The sequence below is a fragment of the Scleropages formosus genome, chromosome 11, assembly GCF_900964775.1.
Source record: "Scleropages formosus chromosome 11, fSclFor1.1, whole genome shotgun sequence".
NCBI classification, from domain to species: domain Eukaryota; kingdom Metazoa; phylum Chordata; class Actinopteri; order Osteoglossiformes; family Osteoglossidae; genus Scleropages; species Scleropages formosus.
Window position 1 is genome coordinate 18,033,020 of NC_041816.1, and position 12,843 is coordinate 18,045,862.

General features: G+C 45.9%; 1 protein-coding gene across 6 annotated transcripts in view; it reads left to right on the forward strand.

Moving 5' to 3' along the window:
• nav2a (neuron navigator 2a) overlaps nucleotides 1–12,843 on the forward strand; it is a 194,310-nt gene that overhangs the window by 103,165 nt on the left and 78,302 nt on the right. For all 6 annotated transcript variants that reach the window (XM_018763671.2, XM_018763666.2, XM_018763667.2 and 3 more), the window contains one exon: nucleotides 12,058–12,175. In XM_018763671.2, the coding sequence (XP_018619187.2) occupies nucleotides 12,058–12,175 (118 nt within the window). The remainder of the gene's footprint in view (nucleotides 1–12,057; nucleotides 12,176–12,843) is intronic.

Here is a 12,843-nt window from a genome sequence, read left to right on the forward strand (position 1 = left end):
GATGGTTTCCTCACTTGCTCTCTGTGATGCTGTGAAATCCCATACGGTGCACAGTGTATTTTGAGCCTGTGGATTCCCAGCTCCCTAGAAGAGCTCGGTGTGGGAACGCGGCGGTACTGCCGCAGCCCGGCCCATCCTCAAATTCAGCTTATAATTTGAGGTTCGGGGTTGGAGCGCGCTCAGACGCACCCTTCTTTCGAGCACATCCTGTTACTTCCCTTTGCGCGGCGCACATTTCTGCCCTCAGACATGGAATGACCCGCTTGGTGCTCTGTCTGTGGTCATGGTAGGGATGAAAGATCACAGAGGGGCCCAGGAAGGGGATACGGGGTGGCCTTCCCAGTCAGGCAGCCTTCATCCACTTTCCCCTGCCCCCCTTTGAGTCACAGTGCAGGGCCACAGATGACCTTCTGTGGGGGCAAAGGTCAGCACACATCATTTCTTCCCCTGTGTGAGCAGCCCATTGAAATGGAAACACCCCATGAGACTGGTTAGACAAGGTGGGGGTCGGGGTGCTGAGAACGGAGGAGGAGGAGGAGGATGAGGAGGAGGAGGAGGAGGACGGGGAGGAGGAGGGGAGCGGAGCGGAGAGGAGAGGCTAGGCTCCTTGTTCTCGCTTTCTCTGTGCCTGGACTTCCATCGCTCGCATGGCTTGTTTGGATTGGCTCAGTTGTTGCTCAGAGAGCAGCACTGAGTCTCTGAGCTCAGCAGAGCAGCAGAAGCAGGAGCACGAGCGGGAGCTCCTGCGGACTTGAGGAAACGGGCACGGCGGCCCATGGATGAACCCTGCTCCAGGACCTGGCACTTTTGCTGAAGAAGATGAGCGTGATGCTGTGGCAGTGGGAGCAGAACAATGTCACCATGAAACTGGTAACTAGCGCAAGGTGCTCTTCCAGCGCAAGGTGTCCTTCACAAGTGACTCATCTGTACATCACCACTGTTTGTCACTTATGTGTCACTCTTTAACTTGCAAAGAACTCCAAAGTTTGGTGCAAGTTTCACGCTGCAAGATTGTTAGTATCTTTTTGCGCCTTGTCTCAATTTAATACATCTTTTCTATCTGTACTAGACATTCGGGCAGGATCTGAAAGGTTTTAGCCGTGTATGAGAAGGAGAAGTTGTTTCTTCGCCCGGTGAAATTCAACGCAGGTTTCTTTCTGCACTGGGAGCTGTACAGCACCGATGAACACCTGTGGCATATGGACGGAAAGACTTGACACTGGCTGAAGGATAGGCGTCTTTCTTGGGGAAAACTTGTTAGTTCTCCTGCTGGACAGTTGTACCTGGGTACAGAAGTAAGAAACTTGATTGAAAATCTCAAAGGCAAAGTCTGACTTTACCTGTCTTTCAGAGAGGGATTTTGCAACACATTTGTGTGTACACTGAGAATGGGAATTTATTTATGCCCTGAAGTTGAGGCCTGTGTTTCATGGATGCCTGACTGCAGATGGGTTAGGTGTGTGTGTGTGTGTGTGTGTGTGTGTGTGTGTGTGTGTGTGTGTGTGGAAATAAGACAACACCAGTTAGAGCTGGCGCTATCATGTTGTTTCTCGTTGCAGTGTGACTAGAATTCCCCAGGTGAACATTTAGAAGACCCATTTTTTCCCTCATGTTATGTTCAGGGAAAAACCTCTTAAAGGAAGAAATATGGTATAAAGCTCAAGGGTTTATACCTCTCTTCTCTGGGTACCAGTGAAGAGCCATAACATTCATACATAGAGCAGTAGAGATTTAGAACTGAAGACTTTATTGTCACTGTACTGCTGTGCAATACAACAAAGTTATAGTGGTACTCCGAGTTTTTTCAGACAACAATGTAAAGCACTTAAGTATAAAAACAGAAAATTAAAGTTTAAACAAATAACATAGTAAAGAAATAGACAAATATAAGTAAAATGGCAAAAACAGTTTATATTCCCCTTTATCACTTAATTTTATTGAACTATTGATTATTGATTTTTTTTTTTCTGTTGCTATATAGCTGAGTGCTGCGCAGTTGGGTCTTTTCAGGGCCACAGGGGAGGAAATGGTCCCACATCATGCAGATGCTGAAACACGGAGACTGGCTCAATCGACTCGTGATCCTGTCTGAAGAAGGTGAAATGGAAACGTCCAGAGATGAACAGGGTTGGGCAGGAGAAGTCCAGCTAGTATAAAAAGATTGTTTGATCCAAGAAAAAGTTTAGACCATTGTCATTTCACTGACATTATATTTCAAAGTATACACACATTATTTCACCTTTTTCATGAACGGTACACTGTATATATTCCTTCGGTGGCTTCAGTCCTGCTTGCCGCCCTCTTCCTGGATTAGAACAATGTAAAAGAAGGGACTGCACTTGCTGGGAGAGCACCTCCGGATCTCTGGAAAATGGCAGTCGTGTGGCTGATGGGGTTGCGGGGGTCATGTTAGAGGGTGAGAGGTAAACTAATAGTGGGTGTATTGTTGTGCTTGGCCTGACAGCCGTCTTACACACTTAGAGATCAGATGTGGTAATGGCCTTTAATCTCAGCGAAGCCCCACTTGTGGTGCAATGATGAGCCACACTCTCCGTGAAACCAGAAAGCGAAGGCGGTAGCTCGTTCATCTAAGGTTATCACTAGCCCACATCTCGTGATTCTGGAGCCAGCAGCACATGATGTGAAGCCTCTGAGGAATCTTCTCGTTTTGAAGGTCTCTGATTTCTGTATTTCAGTTCTTCTTGTAGGTCATCTACCATCACTGTTTTCTGATGCTATTTGGCTTTACCATGGTTGCATGGCATTGTGCGGTCTTGTGGAAGAAGTATTTTTTACAGCTCCCTATTGCTTGCCATGAAATCTTTTTGGATGTGGATGCCTATCCATCGGTACACCTTGGGCTCCTGACCTTGACCCCAGTGAGCTAGGACAAACACCTAGTTCTGTTTTATGTGCTCAGTGCTGAGCTTCAGGGGTTCACAGCATGCTGGGCGAAGGTGCGTATAGGTGTCGGGTGATCTCTGCGATGTCAGTCTGTTTTCATTGCCTTTCCTTTGTCTTGTCATGTGGAGCTAGACCTTTTTTTGAGGCCCAACCCATCTGAAGTGGAGCTGTAATCCGGAAGTAAATGAGATTTCCGGGGAAGGTGATTTTTGCATCCTTGAAAGTCTGCTTTGAATCCTGTTACTGGCAGGATTTATTTGTGTTTTGTACTAGCTGTCGTTTTCTTCTTCGCTTAAACCTTTTATTTCGTTCTGTTGGAGAATTTTTCTGTGCATGACAAGCAGCTGATACAGATCATTTAGCCAGACATAGATCTAATTGCTGGTCATGGAACACGAGATGTGGCTTTCAAGGTCATGCAGAAAGTGTAATTACGGTACAGTTGAAGCGGAGGGTTCCTGAACAGCAGCCACATTTAGGGGAAAGAAAATATGTTTAGATCTTTTTTAAAGTTTGCAAAATCCAGCATTGAAGCAAAACCCTGAACTTTCTACACTGATTTCTTTACAGTCTCATGGGCAAGTGAGACATTATTCCCTGCTGCTTTTACTCTTCATTTTTGTGGTCAGCTCCATTTAAGTGGTACTTTTGTGGCTTCTCTCGTTTTTCTCGGAACTGCACCCTGCTATAACTGTTGCGTACCATTAACCTGGTCTACTTTGCAACAGCAAGATGCCAACAAACGGTCACACTCATCAGACATTTCTGCTCAAAGTAGCAGTTTGAACTGTTTACGTGTAATTGGTGTAATGTTATTGATTTCCATTACACGGTTCTGTTTCTCGTTTTTGTCTTGACCCTGAACTATGACCCTGTCCAGCGGCCAGCCCCCGGCTGGGAAATTTCACGGGAATTACAAAGCCTGTGTTTGGAATCAAACCTAGCTCCAAGCAGTTTACAGATAGGGTTCAGCCAGTGGGTGACTCTCAGGTCAGCACTTGTCAACACAGAAATTGTGGCAGAAAGTTGACCTCTGTCATTCTCTGGCTTGGTCTGGTCTTTAGCCGCCGAGGAAGAGTGTACATGTTCATCAGCAAATATGTGAAGCGCAGCAATTTCACATAAACTGTACAACAGGTACCGGTGTTCTATTCCCCTTCACGATTTAAATACACTGATGCAAGTGAACGGACGTTTCCGAACAAAATGCTGCGGACTTGTACCAGGACTGGTCAAACGTCCTAATAAGTTAAACAAGCTTTTGCTGTTCCTTATCGCTCATTTCGTTCGAGAATTTCAAAGTTTGGGTTTCTGCTGTTTAACACGAACTGCTGAGTGGGAAAAGCGGCCTGAACATTCAGCGAATCGCGCCTGTGAAAACCCTAGTGATGCCAGAATAATGGAATCTGTTAAGCACACGATGGCATCTCCTGTCACACTCAGTGATGTGCAGCACTCCTGGATGTCCATGACCAAGGCTCATGTATATTTTCACGATGTCGGCGGCGTGCAAAAGTCAGATTTATTGCTTTTTGGCTTAGCGGGATTTACCCGTGAGGCCTTTGAGCAACGAGAGCTCAATTAAGGTGCTGCGATTGTGCCTGGTTTTCATTCTGTACTGTCAATGTTGGGGCAAAGCTACATACATTAAGCGTTGGGAGGGTCTGGGGCCATGTCGGGAGCAGACTGCTTGTGAGCTCCTCTCTCTGCTGTATGCGGGGGTCACTTTTTCCAGCAGCAACAACCAGGTAATCGATTACACCCTGACCCGGCCTCACCGTCACCCCTGACACCTTATGAGGCTCCTGTGGAGACATCCATTCATCATTTATCCCTGACTGTCAGCCATGTACAGCTCATGGTGCAGTGCAAGAAACAGGGTCATATTCCAAAGTAACCATTAACAGATGTCGGCAGTACGGCTCCCTCGATTTAATTCCGTGAGATTTGAAGGGCAAATACACTCTCCATTGTCAGTATTTTGTTTCTTCTCACTTGTTTTAACAGTAATCCTGTCATAAACTGTGAAAATAGTCAAAACCAGTAAGTTTAGGGACACAATGAAAACAAGTATATAACTCAACGCAGACCTAAAATGATGTGAAAAGCAGGTAAATGAGAATTTCCAGTGACGGTCAGCACAGTAGTCCTCCCGCTGCTCTCTGTTTTGTACGGGCCCAACTATCGTGTGCTTTGTCTAAAGGTCTGGTGAGCAGCAGAAGTACAAAACGTGTAAATGCTGCTCTTTATCAGACTTCAGAACAGTATAGCACAAATGTGTTGATGGGACGAATATTATGCTTGAGCAGGTTCTCTTCTAGAGATCTTTTTTTTTCTCTGCTGCACCCAGCATTGCCCTGAATAACAGCCTTCTTATGATTCTTCTCTGTTTTGTTTCAGATGCTCTCTGTGATGCTCTGGGTGTTCTAGCCTGTGCAGCATTTTGATACGGTAGCTGGTCGCTCTCAGCACTGGATAGACACCAAGGAGAGTTTCCCTACAGCACACACCGGCGTAACTTGAATCTGCCGCTACGCACCCGAGGTTAGCGCACATCCGAGGGCCATCATTGTACAGCAGCCTCCAAAAAGCTTTTGTGCCCTTCCCAGGCCTTATCTCGCAGTAGCAGACCTCGACGCCAGTGGAAATCGCACACAAACACTTTGAACAATGTGTGTGCAAATGATTCCAGCGTTCGTTCCTCGATGGCAGAAGGGATGGGGAGGGCGATGGGGGAGGCAGCCTTATGAGTTGGAGGTGCTGCGGGGACTAAGTGAGAACAGGCTGCGTCAAAATTGGATTTGCAGAAACATCAGATCATAAAGCGAAACGCAAATGACATCTGGGGACCATGTGGGCAAGCACAAGTTTATTAGATTAGATGCAGCACTTCTGGGGAAATTAATTCCGCACTTGACGCTTTCAGTGCGGAGAATTTCACTCTTCATTTGAAGGATGCAAATGGAATTAGATTGAAATTGGTTTTATACCCTCTTTCATAATGGTCCAGCTTCTCTAATATACTTTTATACTTATGTAACGTGTGTATTGGAAGCAATTCCCCACTGATTTTATTTTAAATACATAGTTAAAAAAACAGCATAGCATGAACCAAAGCACAGGCTTTCAATAGTGGTTCAACAGAGAGCAAATATGAGCCTGTATGTCTGATTGCCAGTTGAGTGCTTTTGAAGCCTGGAGTGTTACTGGTGGCTCTTTGTAGGGAGAGATCAGGCGGTGGCTTGCATTCGGTCAGTGACATCCTGGTCCCCCTGCCTCTACTGAGGTCCCACTGCCTGGCTGCCATATCGGGGATATGTCGGAGAAGATGCTTTCAAAGGCAGCGCAGCTGTCAGCTGGGAGGCACAGTATCGTTCCATTTCACTTATTACATCCATCCATCACAACTTTTCAAGGTTCTGTACATACAACGTTGGAGGCAATCAAGCCGTGAGAACTTTTTCACCAGCTTCGGCAACGGGATAGCTTGCCGACATCATGGTTGGGGGAGGTTCTGGAAGCGTTCTCTTATGATGATGACGGAGGCAGTAAACACCCTTGCAGGTGGTTCTCCAGGCAGTTCTGTGCAGCTCCTTTGCTCTGCTGAGGTTTGGTGAATTAGCAGGCTGCGGCAGACAGGCTGCACTATTCTCTCTCTCCTCCAGCCACCCTTTGACAGCTTCTTCCCAGTGGATTGGACTATTTCCAGTGTTCTTCTGTTGCAGCTTGCAGTATGGACCGATGCCCGTACTTACAGTACTACTGTGTGCACTTCCACCAACCGTCTCATTTCCAGAGTGGTGTCTCCTCCTTATTTCCTCAGATTTAAATTATCACCGTGTCATTTTCTTGCCATGTGTTAGCAAGTTCTGGGGGCTCTTCATAGAGCTGCCTGCCAGACATGCGGCACCCATTAAACCTGTACCTACTGAGACTCATGGGAAGAGATTTTCCTGTTTCATATGCCTGTCATGTACATGTGGAGATGACATACTTTATGTTGTGTCACATGGCACATGTAACCTCAGAGTTTCTTGTTTTCTGGCTCTATGTCTTGTGTATTGCTACACAGGCTGCTTGGAGGAGGTTTTGTGCTTTAACTTCATGGCTGTCTTCAGCACATCATCCTTCCATCTGTCAGCTGACGTGCTGAAATTACTGTGTGATTTTCAGTTTTTCTCTACTGGGAAAAGAACCAGCACCGATCATGTGACAGTAGTGCCGTACGTTAATGGATCCTGACATCTATCTGTATTTAATCTGAATAAATTATGTATTATTATAATATGAAAATTAGTTGTATTTTTATGGAGGGATTTGTGTTCAGCTTTCAGTTAAATGTGGCTCATGTAACATGAGGAAATCTTCTGTCAAAGTGAATAACAGGGGAACAGCTAGTGGTTAGCACTACTGCCTTTGGGTCCGAAGGTTGCTGGTTCGATCCGTACTTCTAACTCTAGTGCCCTTGAGTAAGGTAGGTGGCATGGTGGCACAGTGAGTAGCGTGAGTGACAGAGAGAGTGTGTTCCACTGATATATGGATGAGTGACCCATTGTGAGCAGTGTAAGTCACCGCGGTGAATAAAGTGTGTCGGCTGATAACACTACGTAGAGTTCATTGGAAGTTGCTTTGAAGAAAAGCGTCTGCTAAGTAAATGTAGGTACTTACCTTAAATTTCTCCACTTAAATTACCTGGCTGGGTAAATAATTGTAAGTCACTTTGGAGAAAAAGCATGTGTTAAATGAATAAAGCCAACAATCACTGTATCAATAACATGCTTCTATATTGAAGGGCTTTCGATGAACACTGACAGTCTCCCCACCTTTGCTTGACAAGAGTAAAGGGACCTGTTGTGGGACCAAGAGCTTGTTCCCCTTATGTTTTCCCGTTCCTGTCAGTGCCTCTGTGTCGGGCCAACCAGCGCTGTACTGTATTTCCAGTGCCAGGTGTTCGGTTTAACAAGGCCGTAAACCACGATCAGAGGCCAAGCCCACCAGGGTCTAGTAAGGCTGAGAGCACATGAGTGTTGTTTGCACTGCGTGGGCCTAATGTGTGGTGTACCTTAAGGAGAGGAGGGGATGAGAGGGGAGGGGAGCAGAGGAGGCAGAGGCAGGGCTTGATGGGTCGACTCGGGGTGGACTCAGACACAGTCAGTCGCTGCGAGGGAGGAATCATCTCGGTCCTGGAACGGAGAGAGAGGTGGAATGAGGGAGGCAAGAGCATGGCTAAATGTGTCACCAAGGCCTTCTCTGCGCGCCTGCACTCGTCTCCAGGCCCTGGGATCAGGAACTGAGAATATGCATCAAGACCCTGCCAGGGGCCAGGATGTGACGCTCAGCGTGGCCATCAGGGCCCCAGTGAGAGGCCACAGCAGGTTCTCCTGTGAACACTACAAAACGGTAAGCGCCCCCCACCATGTCTTCTGGGTCACAACCAGTCTAGGGAACGGTGTTTATGCAAAAATATCTTAAAATAGATCCTCAGTGATCTGATGTCAAGCACCTGCTGTGTGGCACAGCAAGAGAAAAGCAAGGGAAGTTATTTTTAATTTGGAACAGGTACTGTGCTGTCAGGCATGATGAGAATGACAGCTAATTGAGCTCACTTTAATGCTTCACTCTAAATATTATGGTTTTCACATGTCCTGCTGAAATGATCACTTCCTGTGTAGTTCTCGTAGCAAATGAGTGATCATTTTCTCTCATTTTGCTGGCTCTGCTCATGTATACCTCATTGCATGGGGGTGAAACTAATGCAGCTGTTGACTTATTTGTTCACAACACGGTGGACTTTCGTTTCTATATTTGACAGCATATGTTATGATCTCTTAGTGTGATTCTGGCACATTCTCTGCCCCCACCTGCCCCCATCTCTGCAGCTCATAATGACCTGTTCTCCTGGGCTCCTTTCAGGAGACCACTGGAGCAGAAGTGTGGGAGGCCTGGATTTGAGTCCCCGTGCGAGTGCGTGTTTGTGCAGGACGGGCCTCTGTGCAGTCTGGGCACCGAAGTCCGGCCCGTGTGTTCTGAGAACGAGACGGATGCCAAACTTCCACTCGGCTTTTACGGTTTGTTTGTTGTAGTTACTGCCTGTGGATTGCCATGAGTGTTTATGTAAAATTTATATTGGAGCTTTGATTATTAAATGCTGGCAAACAATACTATAAATGGAATTTTCACTCATTGCCACAGTGTGGAAGTTATCAGATGCTGTTTATGGGAACCGATCACTTTTTCGCCACTGCACGTGCGATTCTGATGGACGTTTGGAATTGTAGCCGAATTCCCTGAGAGCTGCTGTCACGCCAGCTATTCGAATGGAACATGAGAGTCTGTTAAACATTAATTGAGGAAAAGAGAAGCCCACCTCATCCTTCATTCGGGGCTTCTATTTTCTGAGAGTGGCGGCACCCCTGTGCTGCGGGGAATCAGGGTCTTTGGGAAATTGCCACATGTTCTTTTTGGCACCTGTCCTTACAGCCTTAATAAGAGTAGAGCAGTTATGAAATGTTTTCAAAAGAACAAAAGCATATGAAGCTTTTGACGGAAAGCAATATCACCAGTTTTTTTGTAACATTTTTCCTCTCCTTGATGCACCCCTCCCTCTCCAGTGCTCGCCTACCACACCTGTCAATTTGCGACGTGTGTAAGTTTGTTGCATCCACAGTAAATTTGGCTGTTGCTTTACCCAAAATATAGCAGGGCTGTCTGACCGCTACTGCCGTGTGTCGTTTCATTTACTGCCGGCTCTGTTGTGGCATGTTGTGATGATTCACTAGGATGATTCACATGATGCTTTGTGGTCATTTGTTGTGCCACATTCCATGGCAGAGCGCTGTGGGGCTTTGTGTTGGGTCAGCGCTAGTTCTCGTGGCCCCCTCTAGGATACAGGGCGAAGGAGGTGGGAGTGCAGCCCCCAGGATGCGTCAGCCGCTCACAGGTAAATGGCACAGCGGTTTCCCGGAAGAAGGCAGCATTCGCGCCATCAGTTCATCTCCCAAAATACCTCCTGCCTCCCAGCTCAATGGTAACACAATATGCTGTGTTTGCGAGTCCTACTTTGAAACGTACCCGTGTTTATAATCAAGGCATGAGCATTGTTCGAGGTCTATATGTCTACATGTGACCAGATCCGTTGGAGTGTCTAATTCTATGGTGTGTCATTTTTAAATGAGCTGAATGCAGACACACCAGCAGTCATCGAAGGGCTGTCTTTGATCACGTAGTTCCCAGAGAATTTGGGAGCTTGATATGGGCAAGCCCAAGATTAAAGGAGATCTTACCCATCCGTTTCTCTAAGGAGACATAGATTTTTCTGGCATTCCACCACATTCTCTCTAGCATCACTTCTTTCTGCCCTGAGGGTACACTTTAGTATGCTGTTTGTAGTTTAGACGATTGCCATTACGTCCTTTGGAAAGTTTCCGTGACTCTTAGCCCTCCTGTCTCATCTTAGTTTTTTCACGCTTTCCTCACACTTTGAGGATTCCATGCTTGTCTACTTAGCTTTCTGTGAATGAGAAATTAAGGTCTGAAACTATTATTTTTGCATATCGTGTGTCATGTCTGTATGTCAGTGGAAATTACAGGGTGTGCGCTGGGTGTGTATACTGATTAAAGGTGTACAACGTGATTTATGGAGATTATTGTTGCTGACCTCTGAAGGAAACATGGTGTTCCTCAGTGAGGGTCCTCCTTTGTCACACATCTTCCTTATGACCTTGCAAGTGCTTGTTTGACTTGCTTTTTCATTATGCGGTCCTCTGTTTCAATGAGTGCACTTGTCTTCAAAGCGAGATCCCCGCTACCGAGCCTCCTGTTCGATGCCCTTGGCTTTGTTAAGAGCCTTTTTGCCAACAGTCCTAAAAGCCCGACGGTCCTGCATTTGGTGCGGATGAATGTGCACCTGTTGTTTGCGCTTGCTCGAAACCAGTGATTCAGGCAGTGAGTAACAGTAAGACGGGCTTGGGCGGGGTTTCCCTCAAAACCCCACACACAATGCCAGAGTGTGGTGCTGAGGCCCTGGTCCCGCTGCTGCTACCCCGCTGTCCACATTTGCGCTCGGTCATAACATTATCGGCTCTAACTCTGTCTGCGGCTTGGGAAGCTGAATCTCTTTGCCAGGGATTTACTGCAATGTCATATGATTCCAGTTAGAAGAATGACTTGGGGGGTGGATCTCATTGATGGCTAAGCCTTCCAGTTAGAATCACATTTCACTGATGCATTAACACAGCTTACAAGCCAGGATCACAAAATGACACAAAACTACTTCATACGACATGTATGCTTTGTGTGTCGACGAGTAGTTTGATCTGATGTAAGAATTAATTTGTTCCCATGATTTGGTTCTGCAATGAGTTCAGTGTCAGCTCTGATCAGCTCTGTCTCAATGAGTCTGAAAAGGATGTGATGGTGTAACAGCTGTCATCCTCGCGCCTTGAACTGCTTTGTGATTTAATGCAGAAACACTGGTTGTCTTGGTGTCCTCTTGTTGGTTTCATTCCTTTTCCCCTTTGTGCAGCAGCACCCCTGCGGCACTCCCCTCACCCTCAACCCCATCCCCCATCATCCCCTTAGCCCCGACCCCCTCTGGTGACAATGTTTTGGGGAAGGAGCTCTCAAAGTGTAAAGCGCTCCATCGCTGGACTACGTTGTATTTACCAGCATAATCTCATAAGTTCTCCAGCCTTAACAGTGCCTTGTTTGCTGACAGCCTTCAACATAATGAGATTCCAGAATAGAGCAGAAACCATTCTAAGCACCCAATTATCAGCCAAGCTATTCACATTATTCAGACGCCACATTCAAGTCCTCTTGGCCGGTGAAAGGCCCGTCTGTCTTGAGCCATAATGTGAGATTTCTCATTTGAAAGAGGCTCACGCAGCCTGAATGGTTGAATTGTACACAATGCCCAGAATTTGAATAACCAAGCAAAATATACTAGTTGGCCCCCAGGAAGAACGAGCGCGCAACTTGCTATTTTTGTCTGTCTGGCAAAGTTTTTAGATGTTCTTTCCTAATGTGAGTGTATCGCCACATTTATTTGTTGTTTAAATTTACATGTTTGTTTTGATATTTGAACGTTTCTGTGCCCTTTTTGCCTGTGATGCAGAGGACGTCAAGTTGTGGTTTTTTGTTTTTGTTTAACAGATTTACACAGATTGGGCCAACCATTATCTTGCCAAGTCCGGCCACAAGCGTCTGATCAAGGACTTGCAGCAGGACGTCACCGACGGGGTGCTATTGGCTGAAATCATCCAAGTCGTGGGTGAGGAACATTCCCATTTGTTCATTTTTGTCAGCCGCTTGCTCCTATTTTCACATAAACGTATCTGCGAGAGACAGTAACCAACACAACAAATAATAAAAATCTTTGTCTTGTCTTGTGTTCCAGGCACTGAATATTCCTGTATCTTTTCGGATCTGGTGCTTTCTGGAATATTCTGGTGCTTTCTAGAATCTTCTTATGGCTGTAAAGTATAGTGCCAAGCTAAAACTGACACTCCTGAAGAACTAGTGGTATTTTTTAATTAGTAAACTAACTAATCATAGTCAATGCAGAAATCGACATAACTAAGAACTTTTGAAAAAATATGTTGCGTATCGGTCCTCTCGGTATAACGTGAGGAATGAAAAACTTCATGTCACATCATGGTACAATTAAAATTTTCCTGAATATTGCTGCTAAGTGAAATTAGCAAAAGATTTTTAAAAATGTTGTATGTATTTTACATCTACAAGCAGTATATAAAACTGCTGTACATGTAACTGTTTTGTGCTTAGTGTGTGAATAACCCATAGTGTTTAGGGGAGCTCTGCATGTGACATGCAGGAAGGCACTTGACCCTGATTTTTGCTACAATGGAAAGGAGGAGAGATGTAGTTTAAGGAAGCCCATCTTCATTCTTTTTGCCGTTTTTTTCTAAGGGGGAGTAT